Source organism: Oncorhynchus mykiss, chromosome 6 (genome assembly GCF_013265735.2).
Source record: "Oncorhynchus mykiss isolate Arlee chromosome 6, USDA_OmykA_1.1, whole genome shotgun sequence".
Classification (NCBI taxonomy): domain Eukaryota; kingdom Metazoa; phylum Chordata; class Actinopteri; order Salmoniformes; family Salmonidae; genus Oncorhynchus; species Oncorhynchus mykiss.
In genome coordinates this window covers 18,053,494-18,080,819 of record NC_048570.1, presented here as the reverse complement: position 1 = coordinate 18,080,819, position 27,326 = coordinate 18,053,494, and the positions used below count along the sequence as shown (strand labels likewise).

The 27,326-nt window shown below is 43.5% G+C and overlaps 1 protein-coding gene across 11 annotated transcripts in view; it reads left to right on the top strand.

The window, feature by feature from the left end:
* git2a (G protein-coupled receptor kinase interacting ArfGAP 2a) overlaps window positions 1–24,169 on the top strand; it is a 28,276-nt gene extending 4,107 nt beyond the window's left edge. For 2 of the 11 annotated variants that reach the window (XM_021605414.2, XM_021605408.2), the window contains exons 2-22: window positions 7,214–7,347; window positions 7,486–7,598; window positions 7,911–8,016; window positions 8,108–8,194; window positions 8,522–8,652; window positions 8,807–8,901; window positions 9,114–9,159; window positions 9,616–9,621; window positions 9,710–9,761; window positions 9,892–9,964; window positions 10,224–10,321; window positions 10,614–10,725; window positions 10,870–11,009; window positions 11,131–11,280; window positions 13,993–14,265; window positions 17,639–17,725; window positions 21,190–21,272; window positions 21,485–21,676; window positions 22,052–22,177; window positions 23,072–23,135; window positions 23,322–24,169. In XM_021605414.2, the coding sequence (XP_021461089.1) occupies window positions 7,486–7,598; window positions 7,911–8,016; window positions 8,108–8,194; window positions 8,522–8,652; window positions 8,807–8,901; window positions 9,114–9,159; window positions 9,616–9,621; window positions 9,710–9,761; window positions 9,892–9,964; window positions 10,224–10,321; window positions 10,614–10,725; window positions 10,870–11,009; window positions 11,131–11,280; window positions 13,993–14,265; window positions 17,639–17,725; window positions 21,190–21,272; window positions 21,485–21,676; window positions 22,052–22,177; window positions 23,072–23,135; window positions 23,322–23,534 (2,247 nt within the window). In that variant the 5' untranslated portion in view covers window positions 7,214–7,347 and the 3' untranslated portion in view covers window positions 23,535–24,169. The remainder of the gene's footprint in view (window positions 1–7,213; window positions 7,348–7,485; window positions 7,599–7,910; window positions 8,017–8,107; window positions 8,195–8,521; window positions 8,653–8,806; window positions 8,902–9,113; window positions 9,160–9,615; window positions 9,622–9,709; window positions 9,762–9,891; window positions 9,965–10,223; window positions 10,322–10,613; window positions 10,726–10,869; window positions 11,010–11,130; window positions 11,281–13,992; window positions 14,266–17,638; window positions 17,726–21,189; window positions 21,273–21,484; window positions 21,677–22,051; window positions 22,178–23,071; window positions 23,136–23,321) is intronic. The other 9 variants (XM_021605417.2, XM_021605411.2, XM_021605409.2 and 6 more) reach the window with 9 other exon arrangements.
* Window positions 24,170–27,326: the final 3,157 nt, after the last annotated feature.

Sequence of the window (27,326 nt, the reverse complement as noted above, 5' to 3'; positions counted from 1 at the left end):
GCACAGTTGGCCCAGCATCGTCAGGTTTTGGCCGATGTATGCCGTCATTGTAAATATGAATTTGTTCTTAACTGGCTTGCCTAGATAAATAAAGGTGACATTTTTATTTTAAAAATTAAGATTGATGGTGTTGTCACTTCACTCAGAGGCTCTCTTTATCAGTGGTTAGTAAACAAAACAATCCATTACAAATACCATACATACATTGTTATCTTATAGAATAATTACAATATCCTAACAATTTAGGGTGCTTTCACACTTGGTCCCTTTCAGATCATTTTTGTGAACTCAGTGCAGTTCTATTAATTTTCTGTGCAGTGTGTGAGCACTCTAAAGGAACTCAGATCCCTCAAGAGGCCACAAAGCAAACTGAACTGAGACCATCTTGAGAGGTGGTCTGAGTTTAGTTCGCTTGAATTTAGTGGTCCGGTTTCCTTTTTTAGGGCAATGTGAACACACCGCTCCCCAATGCAACACCGTTTCCCCTGCCATAACCCCTCACATTGGTTCCTCAAACGAGAGAAGATGTGCAGGTTCGTGGAAAAAAAATGTGTGCCATTTTTGGATGCACAGAAATAAAAAAAATATTTGTAGTGTTTTCAGTTCAGATTAATTGTTTTCAATATTTGTTCTATCGGCTAAGAGAGCTTCATAAATTGTTTATTGGATTGTGGGGTTTGAATAGTGTGAGGACGACAACATATTTGGTGAGAATCATAACATTGGGTACAAAATCAATTCTAGCTGAATTCTATTTTAGGGGCAGTAGTCTACATTGGGTGTACAATTTTCAATTACAGCATTATTTAATCTGCAGTTATTCTTCTGATAGGCCTATTTTATTTTGTTACTATCAAAATGTAAATATTATTGGTATCTTCTGATTACAATTATTATGTCAGATTTTAACCAAATGCAATCTATTAACTTCCAAAATGTAAGTAGGTGTCTAGATGTCCGATAACATGTTCTGATGGAATGGCTTGTCCTGCAGTTTGTGAAAACCCAGAGTGCATTGAGTGAATGTTGTAAAATGATCTTGGTTCCTTTCTGAATGTAGCAATGTGAATGCAAAGAGGACTGAGACCACAAAATGGGTGAAGTGAACTGGCAGAAGAGTTGAGTCCTCATTCAATGGCATGGGCAGTGTGAATACAACGATAACTAAGTTATTTTTGCTTCTTTTTTTTTTTTTTTACTCCAGAGTTCTCTTTTAAAGAGGACTGAGATCTGTTATTTTGGAGGACTATATGTGAAAACACCCTTAGAGCTCATCCGAAATGGGTAGAAAACATGTACCATGCTGTTTCTCTGTGAGAGAGTCTAATGGCTTCAGTGCTGCGTCGTGAGGGGCCGTTTTGGATAATGTTTAGTCCGTTTTGTACTGGAATGATGTTGTCCAATTAACATAGGAAGAAAAACAGGATGTTGACTGAATTAACTAGTTGCTGAGGATGCAGTGACAATTGTTGCTATTGTATTTGATTTTGTATAAAATGTTCCACATCTTTATTGTGCCTCTTCCTCCACTGCTGATTTAAGTTCTTCTATCAGTACATAGTACACATTAGACTCTCTCACAGAGTTTTAAATCTGTTTAGGCTTAAAGCATGTGCACTTGTTTCTCAAACAAATAGTGGTAGATGGGGCTTTCTATTGTCATTTTGTCAGTTGTTGATGTGCCAAGTTAAAAGAAGAATGCTACTTGGTTAGAATAATATTGAAAAGCCTACTTAGTAAATAGGCCTAGCCTAATTTATTGTGACAATAAGTAGGCCTAGCTGTATGTAATCTCGTCCTCCAGCCGGCACTCTCTTGCAATTAAACTTGGGAACGATGGTTAAGCTGTAGGGCAATTCTACAGTAACAGAATTATGCTGAGACCGTGTACCTACACTATTCTTCAAGGAAATCTGTTTTTATAAAATGTTCAGTTGAAATTGTTCAAAGTTGTGCATGTGGAAAGTTGTACGGTTTGTTTAACTTTGCAACCATTGATTTTTGTTTGACACACATTTTAAAGTGACAAATCGGAGTCTAAGTATCATTCTCTTATTGTGGAATTGCCCTGTAGTAGCCTAGAGCCATTCTGAAGTAGGCTAGCCCATACCCAATGTATCTTACCACTCATTGTACTTCATTATATCCATTTCGGCATTTTCCTATATCCCGTTCCCTGACAGTCCTACTAAAAATGTGTCTATGTCCCTCCCTCCTGACACCAGTTGGCCTGGACTGCCCCTCTGTGGGGCTGTTACCAGTTGTTGTTGGGGTCTGAATATTTTTAGCGGGTACAGACGTGCGTTTTAATTTAGCAGCACTTTACACTTGTTGACGAAAGGGTGGGCTTCTCAGCACCCAGATCTCACTGAGCAGGAAGAGGAAGAGACGCAGAACGGTACACCAGGTGCAGGAGCCTGACTGGTCTGCAGCCCCAACACACATTTCAGCTGTCGCCAGAGAGACGTGACAACCCCACTGCCACTCATCATTTCAGAGTGGCAGTCACCCAGTCGACCAGTTTTGCAATTTGCTTCTCTGATGAGTTGCAATTTTGTTTGTTAGTTAACCTATATGTTGGTAAGTTTGTCAGTGAAATGTAGTCATTTTAGATGTTATGACGCTCCTGTCCAATAGTGAGTAATTGTAAGTTGGTCAGTAACATGAGCTAGCAGCATGCATCTCAATGAAATGCCACATAGTGTTTAAGCTAACACACTGTCGACACCGATACTGTATTTAGACATTCATTGCAGTACTCGACAGAATTCTTGACTGAAGGTTCTGCATATATCTATTTTGAAGTGAAAGAGCAAGTTACCCAGGGGGCGTGAACATCTACTCAAGTCTCAACCAACTCAAACATTATAAACGGGGGTTTAGAAGAAAACAGCCTAGCCTACTTAGTTCTGACTCCAGGGCTCAGTTGTTGAAAACAGAGCATTCTCTGACTGGAAATAATGATCAGCAGATCACTTCTCTCCTTGTGCTTATCGGGTCACATGGTGAGGAGAATGCAGGTCAGGGGCATTAAGGCAGTCCTCATGGTACATCTGTTGCCCCCTGCCTTAAGAGCTGGCCTGTTGGTTTCAATTGACAAAGTGGGTCCAGATTAGCCTATGTTTTGGAGTCATTTGCATCACACCTTGAAATTAAACTAGGGAAGAGACTGCTGCTGAAAATACAGAAATCTAACATCCCTTAATACTGCCGTTGTTGTGTTTTGATGAGACTGAAAGTGAATGATGTCTTGCTCCATGGTTTGTATACAGTCTGTCTCAGTAGGCCTGTCCCTTCCTCTCTCTGGGTGTTTGCTGTTACTTTACCAGCAGCACGGTGTGCAAGTTCAAATAAGTTTCAGTTCTCTCTGCAGTTAGTGGTTCTCTTTGAAGGTCTGCGTGATCTATGATGAATCTCTCATGCTCACCCCCATCATGAGCCTAGAATGAGACTACCATCCCAAGACGTTGCTCGGTGGAGTGCACAATCCTGTAATGTGCACATATTTTGTGGCTGTTTAGACGGACGTTAGCTAGTGAAAGAGGACATGTGGTTCAACTTCCACTTTGCGCTCTGCATGACTTCACTACCTAAACGGACAGTTTAGCCTGTAGGAGCTATTTGCTATTTCTTATATGACTTGCATTGTAATTATGTGACAGCTTTGAAAAAAGTCTGTCAATAGAAGTTAGTGCTATCAGAATAATGTGCCCTGAAGTTGTCTCCATGTTAGCCTCAATAGGGTTTCCTTTATCTACAGGCAGGATCCGTTCAGGCAGGATCAGTTCAGGCATATAGATTCCAAGGGTGTATCTGGGCCGGCTGTCTTGTCAGTGTAGCCCAACTGGGATGCCACGAGAATGGAGAGGCTGGGGCCAGAGTGAGTTTGCAGCTGAGTGAGAAGTGAAGTGGCCTGGCTGCCAAAGGCAGCATGCCAGAGATTTGAATAATGAATGTGAGGGGAGCAATGGAAAAGCCCAGTCATGAGGAAGGTGCCAGTAACCAAGGAAAGCCGTGTAAGTGTTGGCTTGATTGATTTCAAACAGTGACTGCTGATGTAGCCTCTAGATGATATGAAAAGTGGCAGTTGTAATGAGTGATCATTAAGCTGTAGGCTAGGATGAGAATCAGACAAGCACTGTGTCAGTGCATTTTCACCCACAGGTCCTTCTCAGTGTATTCAACTACAAATGAATGAACAAAAGCCAAATGAGGCTTTGCAATTGAGTTGGTGAAATATTCAGGTGTGTGTGTGTGTATGTATGTATGTACAGTGGAGAGAACAAGTATTTGATACACTGTCTATTTTGCAGGTTTTCCTGCTTACAAAGCATCTAGAGGTTTGTAATTTTTATCATAGGTACACTTCAACTGTGAGAGACTTAATCAAAAATCCAGAAAATCACATTGTATGATTTTTAAGTAATTAATTTGCATTTTATTGCCTGACATAAGTATTTGATACGTCAGAAAAGCAGAATTTAATATTTGGTACAGAAACCTTTGTTTGCAATTACAGAGATCATACGTTTCCTGTAGTTCTTGACCAGGTTTGCACACACTACAGCAGGGATTTTGGCCCACTCCTCCATACAGACCTTCTCCAGATCCTTCAGGTTTCGGGGCTGTCGCTGGGCAATACGGACTTTCAGCTCCCTCCAAAGATGTTCTATTGGGTTCAGGTCTGGAGACTGGCTAGGCCACTCCAGGACCTTGAGATGCTTCTTACGGAGCCACTCCTTAGTTGCCCTGGCTGTGTGTTTCGGGTCGTTGTCATGCTGGAAGACCCAGCCACGACCCATCTTCAATGCTCTTACTGAGGGAAAGAGGTTGTTGGCCAAGATCTGGCGATACATGGCCCCATCCATCCTCCCCTCAATATGGTGCAGTCATCCTGTCCTCTTTGCAGAAAAGCATCCCCAAAGAATGATGTTTCCACCTCCATGCATCACGGTTGGGATTGTGTTCTTGGGGTTGTACTCATCCTTCTTCCTCCTCCAAACACGTCGAGTGGAGTTTAGACCAAAAAGCTCTATTTTTGTCTCATCAGACCACATGACCTTCTCCCATTCCTCCTCTGGATCATCCAGATGGTCATTGGCAAACTTCAGACGGGCCTGGACATGCGCTGGTTTGAGCAGGGGGACCTTGCGTGCACTGCAGGATTTTAATCCATGACGGCGTAGTGTGTTACTAATGGTTTTCTTTGAGACTGTGGTCCCAGCTCTCTTCAGGTCATTGACCAGGTCCTGCCGTGTAGTTCTGGGCTGATCCCTCACCTTCCTCATGATCATTGATGCCCCACGAGGTGAGATCTTGCATGGAGCCCCAGACCGAGGGTGATTGACCGTCATCTTGAACTTCAGCAATTTCTAATAATTGTGCAAACAGTTGTTGCCTTCTCACCAAGCTGCTTGCCTATTGTCCTGTAGCCCATCCCAGCCTTGTGCAGGTCTACAATTTTATCCCTGATGTCCTTACACAGCCCTCTGGTCTTGGCCATTGTGGAGAGGTTGTAGTCTGTTTGATTGAATGTGTGGACAGGTGCAATTAATACAGGTAATGAGTGGAGAACAGGAGGGCTTCTTAAAGAAAAACTAACAGGTCTGTGAGAGCCGGAATTCTTACTGGATGGTAGGTGATCAAATACTTATGTCATCCAATAAAATGCAAATTAATTACTTAAAATCATACAATGTGATTTTCTGGGTTTTTGCTTTAGATTCCGTCTCTCACAGTTGAAGTGTACCTATGATAAAAATTACAGATCTCTACATGCTTTGTAAGTAGGAAAACCTGCAAAATCGGCAGTGTATCAAATACAGTGCCTTGCGAAAGTATTCGGCCCCCTTGAACTTTGCGACCTTTTGCCACATTTCAGGCTTCAAACATAAAGATATAAAACTGTATTTTTTTGTGAAGAATCAACAACAAGTGGGACACAATCATGAAGTGGAATGACGTTTATTGCATATTTCAAACTTTTTTAACAAATCAAAAACTGAAAAATTGGGCGTGCAAAATTATTCAGCCCCTTTACTTTCAGTGCAGCAAACTCTCTCCAGAAGTTCAGTGAGGATCTCTGAATGATCCATTGTTGACCTAAATGACTAATGATGATAAATACAATCCACCTGTGTGTAATCAAGTCTCCGTATAAATGCACCTGCACTGTGATAGTCTCAGAGGTCCGTTAAAAGCGCAGAGAGCATCATGAAGAACAAGGAACACACCAGGCAGGTCCGAGATACTGTTGTGAAGAAGTTTAAAGCCGGATTTGGATACAAAAAGATTTCCCAAGCTTTAAACATCCCAAGGAGCACTGTGCAAGCGATAATATTGAAATGGAAGGAGTATCAGACCACTGCAAATCTACCAAGACCTGGCCGTCCCTCTAAACTTTCAGCTCATACAAGGAGAAGACTGATCAGAGATGCAGCGAAGAGGGACAGGGAAGATGGTTAAAATTGATGGGAAGATGGATGGAGCCAAATACAAGACCATTCTGGAAGAAAACCTGATGGAGTCTGCAAAAGTCCTGAGACTGGGACGGAGATTTGTCTTCCAACAAGACAATGATCCAAAACATAAAGCAAAATCTACAATGGAATGGTTCAAAAATAAACATATCCAGGTGTTAGAATGGCCAAGTCAAAGTCCAGACCTGAATCCAATTGAGAATCTGTGGAAAGAACTGAAAACTGCTGTTCACAAATGCTCTCCATCCAACCTCACTGAGCTCGAGCTGTTTTGCAAGGAGGAATGGGAAAAATGTCAGTCTCTCGATGTGCAAAACTGATAGAGACATACCCCAAGCGACTTACAGCTGTAATCGCAGCAAAAGGTGGCGCTACAAAGTATTAACTTAAGGGGGCTGAATAATTTTGCACGCCCAATTTTTCAGTTTTTGATTTGTTAAAAAAGTTTGAAATATCCAATAAATGTCGTTCCACTTCATGATTGTGTCCCACTTGTTGTTGATTCTTCACAAACAAATACAGTTTTATATCTTTATGTTTGAAGCCTGAAATGTGGCAAAAGGTCGCAAAGTTCAAGGGGGCCGAATACTTTCGCAAGGCACTGTACTTGTTCTCCCCACTGTATGTATGTATGTATGTATGTACGTATTTACTGTAGGTATGTATGTATGTATGTATGTATGTATGTACGTACGTATTTACTGTAGGTATGTATTTGTTTCCTTTATGCTTAGAGCCTCGCTGGGCCTCTGTGAACAGGGGCGTGTTGATCTGCGACGAGTGCTGTAGTGTTCATCGGAGTCTGGGCAGACACAGCTCCCAAGTGCGTCACCTGACTCACACACCATGGGCTCCTACACAGCTACAGGTAAGATCCCCAACACACACCCACACACACACACACACCCCTTTACTGTGGTCAAAGTTATCCCCTTTTCTGCTTTTGTGATAGAACAGGCTGTTGGTATGTTTAGTTTAATTGATCATATCTTTGTCTTTTAATCAGATGGTTCAGATGTTATACAACAACAGTGCAAATTCGATATGGGAACACTCTCTACTGGACCCAGCGTCTGTGATGAGTGGGAAACGCAAGGCCAACCCTCAGGACAAAGTACAGTGAGTCATGTGTTTGATGGCTGCTTAGTGAGCCAGGAGTGTACACTTATTCACAAGTGAAGGAGGGACATTTGGCCCAGTTGCACTAGTACCCTTTTCACACTACTGAGCTGATACGAACCATGCTAAACTGCATTGACCTGGTTACACATTCTCCAAAGTGCTGGTTTGGGTCAGCACGATAGTGTGACAAGGGTATTGGGAACTTAAGAGTGAGTGTTGCTTGAAATTGAAGTGCTGGATATCCTCCCACGAGGCTCTTTACTCCATTTCTCTGCTGTTTACCCCCTCTTCTTTTTGTCATTCCCATAGCCCAAATAAGACAGAGTTCATAAAGGCCAAATACCAAATGCTGGCGTTTGTCCACCGGATGCCTTGTCGAGATGACGACAGCTTCACTGCCAAGGACTTAAGCAAGGTGAGATCTCGGCCACTCTGTGCTAATGAAGGTTTATTTGGCTTGAATGAGCAATATTTTACTAATAGATGTTGATTTTATTTTCTCTCAGCAACTTCACTCCAGTGTCCGAACTGGTAACCTGGAGACATGTCTGAGGTTACTCTCTCTGGGAGCCCAGGCCAACTTCTTTCACCCAGTAAGACTCTATGATCACTCATCTCATTTCTCCCCTATCTAGCTTCTAAACATATCCTTAACAGCATGTTAATACTACATTTTTACTACCAGTATTACTGTTTTGCTCACAGGTACAAGAGCAACTTAATAGAACACTGCTTGTGGAAAAAAAACATTCCAAAAAGGAATTATTTTCATAGGTTTAACCTTTTGTGGCACAGTGTTTATGCCGCAAGCAGTGTGAACAGACCCTTACCCTTTCTCACACCCTATCTATGTGTTGAAGTCTTTCTTTCTTCCTAGTTTTAATTGTTCCCGTATGGGTGGTGTCTTATCTTTCCTTCAGGAAAAAGGGAATACGCCGCTGCATGTGGCTGCCAAGGCAGGCCAGGTGTTTCAGGCCGAGCTGCTGACAGTCTACGGGGCCGACCCCGGCGCCCCCGACACCAGCGCCAAGACTCCCATTGACTATGCAAGGTACTGCAGCATCCAGCCTTTTAAAGGGATAGTTCACCATTCAGAATATTAAACTTATTTTTATCCAAGTCATAAATAAGAGTGTGGCTTTGCTACCAGGCTGGCTGTTATGGGTAAGAAGAGGCATAACTGGTTTCTCTCGTGTGTTTCTCAGGCAAGCTGGCTACCATGACCTGGCTGATAGGCTGGTGGAGATTCAGTATGAACTTACCGACAGACTGGCTTTCTATCTCTGTGGAAGAAAGCCTGGTAAGTGACGAGAGTCCTTCGCCTTCTCAAGCTAGGGTGCAAGCCTTGTGTGTCCATTTTTACAAACCTCTGTCAGCTGCAGTTTTTTGCTTGCTAAATCAACACACACTCAATGTTTGCAGCCTAGTCTCGGGGGTTACTCAACATCACATACGGTAACTCCCATGAGTTCAGATCACAACAATCCATATTATGTCCGTGCTTGCTTTCAGATCATAAAAATGGCCAACACTTCATCGTCCCACAGATGGCCGACAGGTAAGGAAGCATTGTGTAGGTCAATGCATAATATACTATTCTGGTCCCAGACTGTTTGTGCTGTATAGCCAACCCCTATGTTTGTTGTCATGCCAAATGGCAACCAGAGGATTTGTCAAAAAAGCTTAAACAGATCTGGGACCAGACTAATGAAATATATCACTTTATGGGAATCATTCTTAGATAAATATATATATATATAAACCATGAGCTGTTTCTTTGACCGTGCAATCCAACTCTTGGGCCTGCCAGGACATGTTCTGTGGCTTTTTGTAACAAGCATGACAGGAAATAGGCCAAAACAGTTGTTTCATAGTTAAAACAACAAAATCATTGTTATAATAATGCATATCTGAGAAAAATCTGACATTTCTGGTCTTATTATAGCATAGTTCTGGTATTTGAACTCAAATGAAGCATGTTCTCTTTTTGTATTGCTCTCTTTTGATGGATAAGGAACATGTAAGTATTTGATCATAATGCGATTTGACCATTTTCCCTCCCATTCTAAATCAGAGGCTAAGCAGATGTATTTTTTTCCCATCTACAGCAGTTTAGATTTATCAGAACTGGCAAAGGCAGCCAAGAAGAAACTCCAGTCTGTAAGTGTTCTAGTCATTCAGGTTTTGATTGTAATATCATACAGTACATAATGCATAGAGACGCATATAATGTAACCAAAGCATATCATAGAACTAGTTCTGGTTTGATTTCTCACAAATTTCATTTCAGCTCAGTAATCATTTGTTTGAGGAGCTGGCGATGGACGTGTATGACGAGGTGGACAGACGGGAGACGGATGCAGGTAAGACACACTGAGGGACCGACAGTGATGTGGAGTAACATCAGTGCATGTTTCTTAGCATTTAGTCCACCATGTCCAGTTAAACATCTTGATGGTGTTCATTAGGCAACAAACTGAAGAAAACCGACTGAAACTGGGAGGGACTACCTTGACTTGTCCAATAAGAAACAGGCATTTTTTGTTTCCTGTTGCAAAAAGTTTTCTGTTTACGTTTCCTAATAAACATGGCCTTGATGCAACACCCCTATGTTCTGCACAGTATGGCTGGCAACACAGAACCACAGCACGCTGGTGACAGACACCACCGTGGTGCCTTTCCTTCCTGTGAACCCAGAGTACTCATCAACACGAAACCAGGCAAGCCTGCTGCATACTGTGGATATAGATACTTTTGTTTCAACTGTATATTCTCCCCTCTGTTTTTCTCCCTCCCTTTAAATATGACCGGTTCTCTCAGTTTCAAATGAAAGTTTATTGTTCACGTACACCGTTTAGCAGACGTTATAGTGGGTGCAGAAAAATGCTTATATTACCAGGTCCTAACAATGCAGTAAGATGTCAAACGAGTAAGTAAGTAAATAAATACATCAGGAAATGTCATCAGATGCAATAGGAAAGGATACATTATGTATAATATTTCTTTCTCCAGGGACGGCAAAAACTTGCGAGATTCAATGCACATGAATTTGCAACACTTGTCATCGACATATTAAGTGACGCGAAGCGTCGACAGCTGGGAAACTCTACGACGAGTCCCAAAGGTAGAGTACTGGACAATAATGGATCTACTACCTCTCTCTCACACGCACATAGCTCACACGCATGCAATCAAAATTGTTCTTTCGACGAAATGAGAAAGGTGCCCCATTTTATTTATTTTCTCATTTGCTGCTTTGTGCTTACAGAAAACATTGAACTTATCCTAAAAAGCGTGAGCATCCGGCGCGGCAGTGAGGGTCTGGACAATGACCAGCCGGACTACGACAGTGTGGCCTCTGACGAGGACACGGATCAGGAGCCACCCTCGGGCAAGGACCGGACCAAGGTAACTAACGCGATGGCGTAGCACGCAAACCAAGTAAAGGATTTCAAGTACAGGACTGTATGGAAACTGAAATTGAGCACCTGCAGTCTGGCTTTTCAATCGCTGACTTTTTCCTCTACAGAGTCTGGACTCGGACCTGTCAGACGGACCTGTCACGGTGCAGGAGTTCCTGGAGGTGAAGCACGCCCTGTCTGCCTCGGAGGCCAAGATCAAGCAGCTGATGAAGGTCAACAGCAACTTAAGCGGCGAACTGCGACTGATGCAGAAAAAGGTACCACCCACTGCAGAGATCCACCAATCAGATCACTAACACCACCGGTCCGGTCCGTCCGCCTCTTGGCCGATGAGATGGAGGGCTGGACTCGGGGAGGCACTGTGGTTGGTCAGCCGAGCTCTGGTCCCTCCCCCATGCAGTAACCTCCCCACCCTTCTTATGAGGGTCCTAACCAGTAACCACCAGACTGCTGGGGAGGTTCTCCTGCAAGGCAAGACTCTCCCTCTTGCTCCACCGTTTGGGACAGCATGTTTCAGTCCATGTTCAGACAATGGCTTCTATAGCTTGACTTATTATTATTATTATTATTTTTATTTTTTTTACTTGTGTTAAATAGATGCATTCTTGCGCCACTGCATTGTGGAAAACCATATCCCTCCTCCCCTGAATACAGTGTATGATACAGTAAAACCCATGTTATTTCATATGGTATGACTAACAGGCATGCTCAAGTAATCAGCATGACATCACTCGCACTGTGAGTTTCCATCCCCTTGTCGTTCCCACAGTGACTAACATAGCAAGCATAGCATCGGTCATTTTTAATAAGGGTTTTTGTTTTTACACTTAAAAAAAAAAATGTCGCTCATCAGAATTGTCCACTTGAAGGTGTGAGATCACACCGGTCTTACTTTTACACAGGTGCCACATTTACCTTGTCAAACGAAAAGGTCCCATTGTTCCTCTGTTGTGGTAAATATTATTTACAGCCCAGGAGTACAGTCACTTCCAGAGTTCAGCATAGTGGGTGTTAACAGAATGTTTTGCTCTAACCTGGAGTCTTCCCTACCTCTATGACCCCAATAATGTATCATACTAAATCCCACAATCCGGAGTTTGTTTCAGCTCAACAGCAGTCCCACCACTTGATTTGGAATAGACCAAACTATAATTTCCTCCAATCAACAGCTGCCTGTCGACCTAAAAAGCGTACATGGTGTGACAAACGGCCTTTAAAAGGACCGATTTGAGAAACCCTAGAAATATGGGGAATGCCTTTACAAGGTGGTGAGCTGTTTTGAATAGCTGTTTTTGTAGCCACAGCAGCCATACAGGCTCCGGATCGTGGCTTTGAACCACTTTGCCCTGGGTCGTGAATACTATTGTTCTATGGGACAAACAGTACAAGCCAAACTGGGATTCCTCAGTGGTGGATGTGTACAGTATGTGATTTAGCTATGTGGGCTGGCATTGTTTTAACTGATAGGATACTCTGTCTTAGCTGTCAGAGAACTTCCCCCTTGCCCTCTATGAATGAAATGGCACACTTCACCCTGCATTAGATTTCAACCAGACCATAGAGTTGGATAGAGTGCGCACTTGCAAAAGCCTGTTTTGGAATGTGCAGCGTCATTGAGGTCTTACACTGTTTTAAACTAGTCAACTGAGTGGGACTTCCTATGGGTTCAATTGGATCACAGAATTCCATCCAGGTCAGTAGGAGGGATCAGCCAATTAATTTTACTCCTGAGAAAACATTCCAGCACGGCAGGTGGCAGTAAATCAACAAACTTGGGTTTATGCCCGTTCAGACTATATAAACTCCAGCACGGTAGGTGGCGGTATGCATCTCTTCATTTTGTTTATGAACCACTAGTAATCTCATAGAAGTAGAAGAATAAGAAATGTACTACTTTAAAATTGAAAGCCCACTGTAGACGGGTTGGTTGTTTAGCAACAATACCCATGCGTGTGCAACTATGCGGCAAAACAGATGGGGTTGGCTTAGACTGTTGACAACATGTAAACTATATTTAGTCTCCAAATGTTTATTGAAAACATAAATACATTTGCACCATGAGCACTTGTTGTCTCGCAAATACATTGTTACAGTTGTTGGTTAGCTAGCTAGCAAATTCTATCCATATTCGCATAGCCATGATATCAGTCAAAACACCTAAAAGCAAGACATGGTATCACTAACCAGATACAAGCTGAAATGAGACACCTACGTTTCCCCACAAGTCAAATTCTTGTCATTGTTGCTAGCTATCTGACCATTCAGAATCAACCAGTCAGTGATGTTCCTCGTGCTGTCACAGGAGCAATATTGGAAAAGTGGGGGTGTGCCCTCTTTCCAACTCTATGAACCAGATAATGCAATTGCACAAGATGGAGAACACTGATGGGGTCATATCTCTTTGACTATCAAGATCTAACAGGGTCTTTGTATTTTCTGGATGCCTCTCTGCCACTGTCTGGGCATCCCTGGCACACAATTTTTGTCCCTGGTACTCATATCTTATCTGTCAATCATCTCAAACAGAGACGGGAGCTATCTGAACTGCCTGGCTTGCCTGGTGCCCTTTCTGCTTTCTCTTGCTGTGATTTGAGTGGAGTTTTTCGAATGCCTAGCATGAGTAACACCAGGGGGGGACATGATTAACAAGAAGATTAACTATTTTAATTAGCATGTTATAAAGACATAAGTAGTAGCCTATAACATTGGACTTAGCTTAGTACAGATTGATGCTGACGGTTCCCAACACCGGAAATCAACCATTTAGAAGTAGAGAAATGGGGGCAAATCTTAACTTTCACTTAGTCTCCCATTGACACCAATTCATGGCAAGTGAAATTCAACTTAAGTGAAAGTTAGGATTCGCCCCGTGGAGAATAAAGCATGCGTTAAAGCTAGAAAACTTAAACACCTTGCTTGCTGATAAGAAAAGCGCCCTTTTAGTGTATTTGCTGACCCGTCTCTTCCAGCTGCATTCTCTGCAAAGCGAGAACACGTCTCTCAGGCGACAGGGCCCAACCACCCATATCTATCAGGTCCCCATCAGCAGTGGGTCAGAGTACACTGACCCTCCTTCCTCCAGCCCCTCGGCCATGAAGCGCCGGCAGTCAGCGCGGGCCAGCCGGCCCATGTCCATGTCTATTTATGAGACTGGCTCGGGCCTGAAGCCCTACCTCCCCAAGGGGGAGACCCCCTACCCAGAGGAGGGTATCCCCACCCTGCAACCCTTCCTCCCACCTCATGTAAGTAAATATCCCGCAGCCAGCCTCCTTTGCCATTCGCTCTCCCATCTCCATCTTCTTGTAGTCTCCTCAACCATTTCTCATTCTCTTTTCCTGCAGCCTTTTTAAATATTTTTTTATATCTTCCGTTTTCCTTTCTGCTTTTAATTTATTTTTCTGTTTTTCTTTGGTGTACTGTAGTGTTTGCTGGTAGCTGTTATTTGGCATCTTGAACCTGATAGTGATAATCAGCCAATACAATGTCAAGCACACAGGTCACAGGCAGCTAGTCTCAACTCTGTGTCTGCTCTGAATGCCTGCAGTCTCATAGGATTCTTCTCTGGGCTGTTGGTTTCCACAGTGTTTCCTAGGCTGTGTTCCAAGACCTTTTAGAATGCATCCATCTTCTCCCTTTCTTTAAAGGGATAGTTCACCAAATTACATATTGGTTTTCTTACCCTATAAGCAGTCTATGGACAATGTATGACAGCAATCCATGCTTTGGTTTAGTTTCCCTGGCACTGTTTCCAAATGCTAATGTGTTAGCATTTGTGGCACAAATCCTATTCAAGTCACGGTACCGATATTAACATCTGTATCATCCGAAATAATCTCAAATTGATTGTGAAGCTCATAGATTTGAACATGGTGCAAAAAAAAATGCTGATATTGGTACCATAACAAATCAAAACAAAGCATGGATTGCTGTCATACCTTGTCAATAGACTGCTTACAGGGTAAGGAAACTAATGTATCATTTTGTAATTTGGGTGAACTATCCCTTTAAGATAATCACAGATCTATAGGTGCGTAGATATGTGAAAGCATTTCCACTCAATTGCTTTCAGAAATCTTAGTGTGTTAGATCTGTGATGGGTGCATTTTAAGGTATTTGAACAGGGCCCTTGGAGTACTCTCTGTTCAAACATTGTCTCAGACAATATGAAAGATGTCAGAATCACACTTGTTATTTTAATTTCAATCTGAAATATTTGGAAGGTTTGTATCTCATTTCAAATAAGCATTAAACATTAACATCCCATAAAAAATGTTCAGAGTTTTTTTTATTTTTATGTCTCCATGACAAACTAACACAGAATTTCCCAAACTAGGCTCGCGACCTCATGTGGTGATTTGGAAATGGGGTCGTGAGAGAAACTCACGCTTGGTTGATAGAACTGGGTTTACGTCAATAACCTCCAGTAGTCGCTAGATGTGGTTGTAATAAACAGAGCGGTTTTTGTTTTCTGCCTACAAATATGGCTCTACCGTTTGAACTGTTTAAGCTACAAAATATTATGACCCTGTCACTGAAAGATAAAACTCATGTCTTCTGTTTCCCTCTACAATGCCCACAATCTTTATTAAAACAAGTGCACAAGACCAAGCACTAAAACAGAAGGGGGGAGAAGAACGTCATCAATGATGGTGTTCTTTTCAACACAGAAGACCATAAAAAATCATTATGATCTTCTGAACTACCTTTCTGATGCATTTCAGTCTCTTCAAACCTTCAGCTTGAGATACTGTCAAAAATGGTGTCAGACTGATTTGCAATAGATTGTCATACCCCCAATAAATAAATAAAATTCACATTGGCCATTGGTTACATTACTTTATTTATACTGAAATGGGGTCGGCGGGCAAAAAAAAGTTTGAACCCTTGAACTAACATTAATTTATGGTTCTAAATCCTGGTGTGTATAAATTCATTTTTAAACAAAAGGAATTTGGTGTTTTTGTAATTGAACTAAACTGTTCTGGTATTTCGAGAGGCATTCCGGGATTGGTACATCTCCACTCACTGGATGATTTTAGGTACACCCATCTAGTACCAGGTCAAACCCCCCTTTGCCTCCAGAACAGACTGAATTCTTTGGGGCATTCTACAAGGTGTCTGGAACGTTCCACAGGGATGTTGGTCCATGCTGACGTGATGGCATCATGCAGTTGCTGCAGATTGGACGGTGGTACATTCATGCTGTGAACAGCCTGTTCCATCTCATCCTAAAGATGCTCTATTGGGTAGAGGTCTGAGGACTGTGCAGACAGTGCAGACTAAACCGAACTCACTGTTATGTTCCAGGCAATGTTTTTCCACTCCTCAATTGTCTGGTATTGTTGATCGCTTGCCCACTGGAGCCGCTTTTTCTTGTTTCTAGCTGATAGGTGTGGAACCCGGTGTGTTCGTCTGATGCAATAGCCCATCCGTGACAAGGATCGACGAGTTGTGCGTTCTGAGATGCCGTTTCTGCACACGACTGTTGTACTGCGCGGTTATTTGTCGCCCGCCTGGTTCTTGCCATTCTCCTTTCGATCTCATCAACGAGCTGTTTTCGCCCACAGGACTGCCGCTGACTGGATGTTTTTTATTTGTTGCACCATTCTCTGTAAACCCTAGACACTGTCGTGCATAACAAGCTCAGGAGGACGGCTGTTTATGAGAAACTGAATCTGGCGCGTCTGGCACCGATGATCATATCACGCTCGGTCGCTTAGGTCACTCGTTTTTGTCATTCTAACATTCAATCGAATAGTAATTGAAAGTGTTGATGCCGGTCTGCCTGCTTTATATAGCGAGCCGCAGCCACGTGACTCACTGTCGGAGCAAATTTTCGTGTCCTACTCTATCAGAACCCAAAATATAAGTTTGCTTTCCTCCATTGTTTGTGAACAATGTAATTATAAATCTACCCATCGAAGCCAGTTCCACTGCTTTTTTCCATTCATCCCTTGTAATCAGGGACTGATTTAGACCTGGGACACCTGGTGGGTGCAATTTTAATGTTTAGGTAGAACAGAAAACCAGCAGTACTCCGGACTTCGTAGGGTAAGATTTGAATAAACCCTGCTGTAGCCTGTAGCTGCAGAACATGGTTAAAACTATACTTTTTTACCTCATTGATGGTCTTTCCTTCTGTCTATGGATTTTATAATGGTTGCATTTATCTAGCCCCACCACTCAGGTGTTTACAAAAACAAGTGGTGGAGTGACTGCCTTGTTGTTTTTCGAATCCCGGAATGCCCCTTTCAATATTGCTATGAAACAATCTTGTACTATGCAGTATCAAAGGTAGAATATGTTCATTGTCTAGATGTTTAAAATGTTCTAGGTATGGGATGAGGTCCAGTATTCCCAGATCCAACATGGCAATGATTGTAATGCAGTTATTCAAGTCAAATGTCTTGTCATACAGTCTCATTTATCATCACATTTTATGGTTTTCTTCATTCTTACTTTGATTTTGGTTTCTTAAAGATTTGTTTTTATTAAAAATGTATTTTAGTACTCCCAAACACTGTTACTTGCATTAAGTCTTTGTTCATGGGAGCACTAACAATTCTTATTTTAATTTTATTTTAATTTTTACATATAATTTGAACCCTTTTCTAGATGGGAAGGGGTGCTTTTGTGACCTCTTCATCCCTCCCCTCCTTCCCATCCACCCTGTCCTGGTCACAGGACGAAAGTGCTCAAAGGGTTAAGTACCTCCTCACTTGGTCCATGCCTCTTGACACAGCAAATCCATTGGGAGCCCTTCTCCTCCCTCCCTCCTTTTGTCCTTCATATGCTGCTTCCTCCCTACCTGTCCTGTTGCATGAGCCAAGCCACCACCCCATGGGCTGCCTTCGTTACACCACTCATACATATCTCTAGCACCACCACCACCACCCATATAGGTCTCCAGGGACGTCACCAGGACCTGGCTTTCAGGGTCCTGGTGACGTCTACGATGCCCGCCACCGCAGAAGTCAGAGCATTCTTACTTCTTGTGCCTCACAGAGCTTGTGTGAAGTATCTCTACCACCACACTACATGACCAAAAGTATGTGGACACCTGCTTGTCGAACATCTCATTCCAAAATCATGGGCATTAATATGGAGTTGGTCCCCCGTTTGCTGCTATAACAGCCTCCACTCTTCTGTGAAGGCTTTCCACTAGATGTTGGAACATTGCTGTGGGGACTTGCTTTCCTTCAGCCACGAGCATTAGTGAGGTCGGGAACTGATGTTGGGCGATTAGGTCTTTCTCGCAGTCAGCGTTCCAATTCATCCCAAAGGTGTTCGATGGGGTGGAGGTCAGGGTTCTATGCAGGCCAGTCAAGTTCTTCCACACCAATCTCGACAAACCATTTCTATATGAACCTCGCTTTGTGCACGCTGGAACAGGAAAGGGCCTTCTCCAAACTGTTGCCACAAAGTTGGAAGCACAGAATCGTCTAGAATGTCATTGTATGCTGTAGCTTTAATATTTCCCTTCACTGGAACTAAGGGGCCTAGCCTGAACCATGAAAAATATCCCCATTCTATTATTCCTCCTCCACTTTACAGTTGGCACTATGCATTAGGCAAGTAGCGTTCTCCTGGCATCCGCTAAACCCAGATTCGTCCGTCGGACTGCCAGATGGTGAAGCGTGATTCATCACTGAACGCGTTTCCACTGCTCCAGAGTCCAATGGCGTCAGGCTTTACACCATTCCAGCCAACGCTTGGCGTTGTGCATGGTGATCTTAGGCTTGTGTGCGGCTGCTCGGCCATGAAAACCCATTTCATGAAGCTCCCAACAAACAGCTGACTTTGCTTCCAGAGGCAGTTTGGAACTCGGTAGTGAGTGTTGCAACCGAAGACACATGGTTTTTACGAGCTTCAGGACTCTGCGTTCCCATTCTGTTAGCTTGTGTGGCCTACCACTTTCCGTCTGAGCCGTTGTTGCTTCTAGACATTTCCACTTCACAATAACAGCCCATACAGTTGATCAGGACAGCTCTCGCAGGGCAGAAATTTGACGAACTGATTTGTTGGAAATGTAGCATCCTATGACTGTACCACGTTGAAGTCACTGAGCTCTTCAGTAAGGCCATTGTACTGCCAATTTTTTTGTCTATGGAGATAATGTGGCTGTGTGCTCTATTTTGAATGTACCTGTCAGCAACCGGTGTGGCTGAAATATCAGAAATCACTAATTTGAAGGGGTGTCCACATACTTTTGTGTGTGTGTATATATAATCTCCACCACAACCACCCATACATCTCCACGATCATTGTCCTCATCATGCCTGTTACAATCAGCTAGAGTGTTTTCAATGAAGCAGCACTATGCGCCAAGATCACACACCCATCTCAATGCAAAGGTTTGCCTACCCTCCGTGAGACCAGTTGCCAGTTGAAGTCAGCCTATTGAGAATTTTCCCATTTTCCCAAATTCCTCATTCCTAATGCAAATTCCTTCCACATTCCAAGCTAAAATTTTGCAATACTTTTAAACTTGATGACCTCTTTTCTCCCTCTAACCAGCACATGGCCGTTGCCCAGTAAACGTCATCCAGCATGCCCTCCCTCGCCTCTAGTAACATCTAAACTCACCGGTTATCCAGGAGTCTGTCCCGCACCAAGAGATGGGACCTGTTCAGAAGCAAACAGCCCTTAGCCCCTACCCCCTAGACACTTGTGGAGATCTGGTGAAGGTTAAGCAATATATTAACAATTCTATCTAACCTATCAGTGGGCAAGGGGAAGCTCTCAGATCTCCACAAGTGCATAAGGGCTAGGGGTTATTTCTGGACAGGGCCTTTGACTGACCAATGTGTAAAACTTCAAACCCAGTGGTAAAGAAATTGACAAAACACTTGTACAAGCTAACCCCACTTTCAGCAGTTTGCTGTATTGTGTTTGTGTGGGCTGTGGCATCTTGCCCTGCAGACAGGAAGAGGATGTTTTTTGATCGGGTCTATTGGGCTAGGCTGGAAAGGGTATGTAACTATTGTATGTGGCCTGTGTCCCCCTTTGGGTGTTTGTCTCTGCTCTTTTCTTTGAAACTCACTGCTTCTACATAGTTTCTCTTCTCTGCTGAAAGAGCGAGGAATGTGCAAGGACGCGACAGTGCAGGGTCAGTGCTGTGCGCCCAAGCTTCCAATCTGATACTAGAGTAAAGCTATTATCCACCAGTCTTGTGACGCAGCACACAATGCTTACAGGCTGGATGGAGCACGTAGTATACAGTATTGAGCACAGTTAACTTTAAATGGTCAGATACATTTGTTATCCAGCACCTCCATCAGCATCGCCTCAGTCGATGACTCAGTGCAGCTTTTAAGCTTTTGACCCAAATTAATCAGAACCTTGATTCCATGATGTCATGAAATTTATGACTCTGAATGAAAGTCTTGGATCAGAGCTCTGGAAAAGAATGGATCATGGTTCTGATGTAATTCATTGGAGGTTGTTTGTCTGATAGATATCCAGTCATTCCCTGACTTCATCTGTCTTGGAGTGTGCATTTTAAAAAGGGTGCAGCCAGCATGGCAGTGTTTGAAGCTTTTCCTGGACTACATTTGGCACTTCATTCCCTGCCATGGTTTAGGCTATTACTTTGTTAGTTTTAATATTGTCTACGAGTCTCCGTCTTTTACTAGCAGGAGTTCAAAGGTTTTCATTGACATTGGACAAGCCTAGCATCCCAACTTGGCATGGTACCAATCAATCAACCAGTGTGGTTTCTATTACAGTAGCCTATCGACATTGAATTTGCAAATGTTACCAATTTGGATAGGTTTCATATTGAGGGCAAAAAAACTAAAACAGTTTTGAACCCCGGATAACCTCTTTTTACTAACCCTGGCAATGAAATTCAAAAGGCTTCTCTGTTTTGCTTTCGATGTTGACTTGTTTTATGCATTGTCGTCTTTGTGTTTCTTTCCCATGGTTTTAGTTCATTCAATTTGTCACTGCCATACATACTATACTGTAAGTTGTTAGTGAAACTGTTTAAGAAAATTTCTGTCCAAGTTTCTATTTACGTTTATGCCTAGGTATGATGTAATGGTTTGTGCTATACCACTAGAAACTATTTTGTATGATGCATTGGCAGTTCTTGCTTGCATTTTCATTGGTATTTGTCACAGTGACAATTTGTTTTACTCTCCTTTCTCTCCCTCTCATGTTAGGCCTCTAAGATGGAGAAACAGAGCAGCATGTCAGACGGTGACTATGACAACACAACCAATGACTCTGAGTTGGAGGACTCAGGGTAGGAACACACACACTTCTGTGTGCACGGACAGCTAATTCACTGATACAAGCCACACAAAGCAAAGGCACACTGTCAGATTTGAAATCGGCCCTTCAAAGTTGCCACTGCTTCCAGTGTTACACATCAGGTGGTGAAAGTTAGGTCTGGATGTAAGGGTGCAGAGATTGTAGTAACATCCTTAATTTCGCTGTCTCTCCCCCCCCTGGCAGTGTGGGCAGGAGGGGGAGGCTTAGGAGCAGTGGCTGGCTTGGGGAGGGCAGCTCCATCCCTGAACTGGATGATCTTGAAGCCGAGCCAGACTCTGCGCTCCCCAGCACCGAGGATGTCATTCGCAAGACAGAGCAGATCACCAAGAACATCCAGGATCTGCTCCGCGCTGCACAGGAGAACAAGCACGACAGGTGAGGAAGAAGTGGCAGGTCATGAGCTCAACATCGAAAAAACAAATTAAATATAACTCCTATGTTGTAACTATCTCTATTGAGATAAAACTAGGCTTTTTCTGTCTAACAGAATTCATCACAGCTTCACAAATTCTCTATTGTGTATTCATCAAAGTACCTCCACTTCCTAGATTGAGTTCCCCCACTGTCACTGATTTGGTTACTGGAGCTCTGCATTTTGTGTGTTCTTCTCAGTTCAGTGTTTTTATTATTCCCTCTATGATTTCACCTCTGTCTTTTTCTGTGTTCTCCCACCCCGTGTCCTCTCTCGCGTGTCATTATTTCGAGGGTGTTGTGGTCCTCTGGTCTCTCCCCCTCTATTCCTGTAAGCAGACCTTGTGAGGGTGTCCGCCGGCTCAGGCACAGTCTAGGCTGTTTCAGCAGCCTGGTGCCCTGGGCCGAGAAGGCCCCCTCTCCCCTGCAGCCCCTCAACCTGCGCTCCCTCGATCCTGCCGCCTGGTACTTTACTGGCCTCTGCCCCTGCTTCTTAGGCACAGTGTCTCATCTCCCTCTCCCTCACACCTTCTCTTACACACCTTCCCTCGCTCTTACACACCTTCTCTGTCTTGCCTACCCCTGCTCGGTTGCCAAATTCTGATGACTGATTCCCTCCTTTTGCTATGTGTGGCCTGCTAGGCGTTAGTGTGTAAGGTTGATCCTAAAGAACTCACTCACCTACTCTCTTCATTACTTCCATTGCAAACATCAGTACAAACACCACTACCTCAAAACTAAACTTTTGATATTCAAGGTACCAATGATTTGTTTAGTTGGTATTTCGTTGAATATTTAGTAGTCATCTAAATTAGATAAGAGGGCTAATCAACTTTATACGATTATTTCTATATGTGTTTATGTTAGGGAATGGTGTAATGTCCAAATGAGCAATTATATTTTTTATTTTCTTGTTGTGTCATAGCTGATAGTTCATCACACATAATCAGCTCTAATCCCTCATTCCTGTCTATATTACCCATGATTTATAGCCTGGGTACCAATATGTTTCTGCTCTCTTGCCAACTCCTCAGTGCAGAAACTGATTGGCACCCAGGCTACGGTAATTATGGCAGCTGCAGTTTGACCGTGTCAGAATGCAATATTTGGAATAGCATAATAGATTAGCCAAACACGAAGAATGGACTGCAGTTTGCTTTTCAGCATGTAGCTCTGAGTGTTGAATTGTGTTTTGCCTCTTCACCTAGACTAAAAACTCAGATCTGTCTTGTTTTGAAAATGGTTGTTTTGGGATTGCAAAACATTTTAATATAAGTTAATTTTTTTCTCCATGAAATAATGATGACATTAAAAGTCTGTCTTATTAACCTCTCTCCTCCTGATGCTTTCCTCTTAAAGCTTTATACCCTGCTCCGAAAGAATACATGTGGCTGTGACGGAAATGGCTGCCCTCTTTCCCAAGGTAAGCTCACTGAACGGTCCATGGTACCATCACACACACACACACGCAAAGGCCTTTTAACACTTTTTCCCCTCACCTTGTATTTTATGTTTATCAATTTGAATTGCATCCTCTTAGAAATGTGGTATAGAAATAAAGTTTGATTGTGTGTTGTGATGAACCCTGTAACCTCATCTCACCTTTCAGAGACCACGTTCGGAGACAGTGCGAGGTCCCCTGCGCCTGTTGACGTCCAGCGCCTTCCGGCTCCAGGGAGAGTGTCAGAAGGCAGTGCCCCCAGAGGGAAGTCCAGGGCCTGACATGCAGCTGGTCACCCAGCAGGTTATCCAGTGTGCCTATGACATCGCCAAGGCGGCCAAGCAGCTTGTCACCATTACCACCAAGGAGAACAGCAACTGACCATTATAACCACTGCCGCCTGTCGCAGGCCTTTTAGATATCTGAAGGCCCGAAATGTCTCCGTATTGTTCATCCTTTAACTTTGTTGTAAAAAATCTATATATAAAAAAAACACATTTATTTCTGTTTTTAATGTGTATGTGATATTTGCATGTCATTTTTTATTTAAAGACAAATGTACGCAATTATAAAGAGTGTTGAAGTTAAAACATTGGGACAAAAAGACAACTTAACTTGAGCTATGGGAAAGTGTCCAGAGCTCTACTAACTGCAAGGGAGAGTCTGTACTAGTAGATTTATTTCTATGGACTTGATTTGTCGTGAGCTATTTCAGGAATCTACAGTACAGCCAAATACTGACAAGATGATTGTGGAGATCCTTTGTCGCTAATGTGCAGTTTCTAAACCGCACTTCTTGATATATATTTTTTTTTTTTTTTTTTTGTGGTTCTAGATATGTCTTCCTCGCCCACAAAGACTCCCAACTATCGCATATACCCTCCTTAAGGCTTGTCATCCACTTTGATGCTCCTTATCTGAACCAGGAGTCTCAAACCGGCGGTCCCCAGTCCAGCTTGCGGCCTGGAAGTGAATTTAAGAAGCCCATTATACACTGCTCAAAAAAATAAAGGGAACACTAAAATAACACATCCTAGATCTGAATGACTGAAATATTCTTATTAAATACTTTTTTCTTTACATAGTTGAATGTGCTGACAACAAAATAACACAACTATCAATAGAAATCAAATGTATCAACCCATGGAGGTCTGGATTTGGAGTCACACTCAAAATAAAGTGGAAAACCATACTACAGGCTGATCCAACTTTGATGTAATGTCCTTAAAACAAGTCAAAATGAGGCTCAGTAGTGTGTGTGGCCTCCACGTGCCTGTATGACCTCCCTACAACGCCTGGGCATGACCTGATGAGGTGGCGGATGGTCTCCTGAGGGATCTCCTCCCAGACCTGGACTAAAGCACCCGCCAACTCCTGGACAGTCTGTGGTGCAACGTGGTGTTGGTGGATGGAGCGAGACATGATGTTCCAGATGTGCCCAATTGGATTCAGGTCTGGAGAATGGGCGGGCCAGTCCATAGCATCAATGCCTTCCTCTTGCAGGAACTGCTGACACACTCCAGCCACATGAGGTCTAGCATTGTCTTGCATTAGGAGGAACCCAGGGCCAACCGCACCAGCATATGGTCTCACAAGGGGTCTGAGGATCTCATCTCGGTACCTAATGGCAGTCAGGCTACCTCTGGCAAGCACATGGAGGGCTGTGCGGCCCCCCAAAGAAATGCCACCCCACACCATGACTGACCCACCGCCAAACCGGTCATGCTGGAGGATGTTGCAGGCAGCAGAACGTTCTCCACGGCGTCTCCAGACTGTCACGTCTGTCACGTGCTCAGTGTGAACCTGCTTTCATCTGTGAAGAGCACAGGACGCCAGTGGCGAATTTGCCAATCTTTGTGTTCTCTGGCAAATGCCAAACGTCCTGCACGGTGTTGGGCTGTAAGCACAACCCCTACCTGTGGACGTCGGGCCCTCATACCACCCTCATGGAGTCTGTTTTTGACCTTTTGAGCAGACGCATGCACATTTGTGACCTGCTGGAGGTAATTTTGCAGGGCTCTGGCAGTGCTCCTCCTGCTTCTCCTTGCACAAATGCGGAGGTAGCGGTCCTGCTGCTGGGTTGTTGCCCTCCTACGGCCTCCTCCACGTCTCCTGATGTACTGGCCTGTCTCCTGGTAGCGCCTCCATGCTCTGGACACTACGCTGACAGACACAGCAAACCTTGCCACAGCTCGCATTGATGTGCCATCCTGGATGAGCTGCACTACCTGAGCCACTTGTGTGGGTTGTAGACTCTGTCTCATGCTACCACTAGAGTGAAAGCACCGCCAGCATTCAAAAGTGACCAAAACATCAGCCAGGAAGCATAGGAACTTAGAAGTGGTCTGTGGTCACCACCTGCAGAACCACTCCTTTATTAGGGGTGTCTTGCTAATTGCCTATAATTTCCACCTGGCCCATGGGTGGTTTAATTTGCCCCCCCCCCCTCAGCGAAAAAAGAAACATCCCTTTTTCAGGACCCAGTCTTTCAAAAATAATTTGTAAAAATCCAAATAACTTCACAGATCTTCAAGGGTTTAAACTCTGTTTCCCATGCTTGTTCAATGAACCATAAACAATTAATGAACATGCACCTGTGGAACGGTTATTAAGACACCAACAGCTTACAGACGGTAATTAAGGTCACAGTTGCGAAAACTTAGGACACTAAAGAGGCCTTTCTACTGACTCTGAAAAACACCAGAAGAAAGATGTCCAGGGTCCCTGCTCATCTGCGTGAACGTGCCTTAGGCATGCTGCAAGGAGGCATGAGGACTGCAGATGTGACCAGGGCAATAAATTGCAATGTCCTTACTGTGAGACGCCTAAGATAGCGCTACAGGGAGACAGGACGGACAGCTGTTCGTCCTCGCAGTGGCAGACCACGTGTAACACCTGCACAGGAGCAATACATCCGAACAGCACACCTGCGGGACAGGTACAGGATGGCAACAACAACTGCCCGAGTTACACTAGGAACGCACAATCCCTCCGTCAGTGCTCAGACTGTCCACAATAGGCTGAGAGAGACTGGACTGAGGGCTTGTAGACCTGTAGTAAGGCAGGTCCTCACCAGACATCACTGGCAACATCGTCGCCTATGGGCACAAGCCCACCGTCGCTGGACCAGACAGGACTGTCAAGAAGTGCTCTTCTCTGATGTGTCGCGGTTTTGTCTCACCAGGGATGATGGTCGGATTTGCGTTTTTCGTTGAAGTGCTACACCGAGGCCTGTACTCTGGAGCGGGATCAATTTGGAGCATCACCGGACGGAGCTTGTTGTCATCTCAACGCTGTGTGTTACAAGGAAGACATCCTCCCTCATGTGTTACCCTTCCTGCAGGCTCATCCTGACATGACCCTCCAGCATGACAATGCCACCAGCCATACTGCGCGTGATTTCCTGCAAGACAGAAATGTCAGTGTTCTGCCATGGCTAGCAAAGAGCCCGGATCTCAATCCCATTGAGCACGTCTGGGACCTGTTGGATCGGAGGGTGAGGGCTTTGTTCAGGGACACATTATTAAATTTCTGTTGAATTTGTTCAGTTTGTCTCAGTTGTTGAATCTTATGTTCATACAAATATTTACCAATGTTAAGTTTGGTGAAAATAAACACAGTTGACAGGTGAGAGGATGTTTATTTTTAGTTTTTAGATATTTATTTTGCTCTGGGGGAAAAAAGTGTGTGTGTGTGTATATACACACTACCAGTCAAAGGTTTGGACACAACTAATTACAGGGTTTTCCTTTTTTTACTATTTTCTACATTGTAGAATAATAGTGAAGATATCAACTATGAAATAACACATATGGGATCATGTAACCAAAAAAGTGTTAAACAAATCAAAATATGTTATATTTGAGATTCTTCAAAGTAGCCACCCTTTGCCTTGTTTACAGCTTTGTGCACACTTGGCATTCTCTCAACCAGCTTCATGAGGTCACCTGGAATGCATTTCAATTAACAGGTGTGCTTTGTTAAGTTAATTTGTGCAATTTATTTCCTCCTTAATGCGTTTGAGCCAATCAGTTGTATTGTGACAAGGTAGGGGTGGTATACAGAAGACAACCCTATTTGGTAGAAGACCAAGTCCATATTATGGCAAGAACAGCTCAAATAAGCAAAGAGAAACGACTGTCCATTATTACTTTAAGACATGGTCAGTCAATC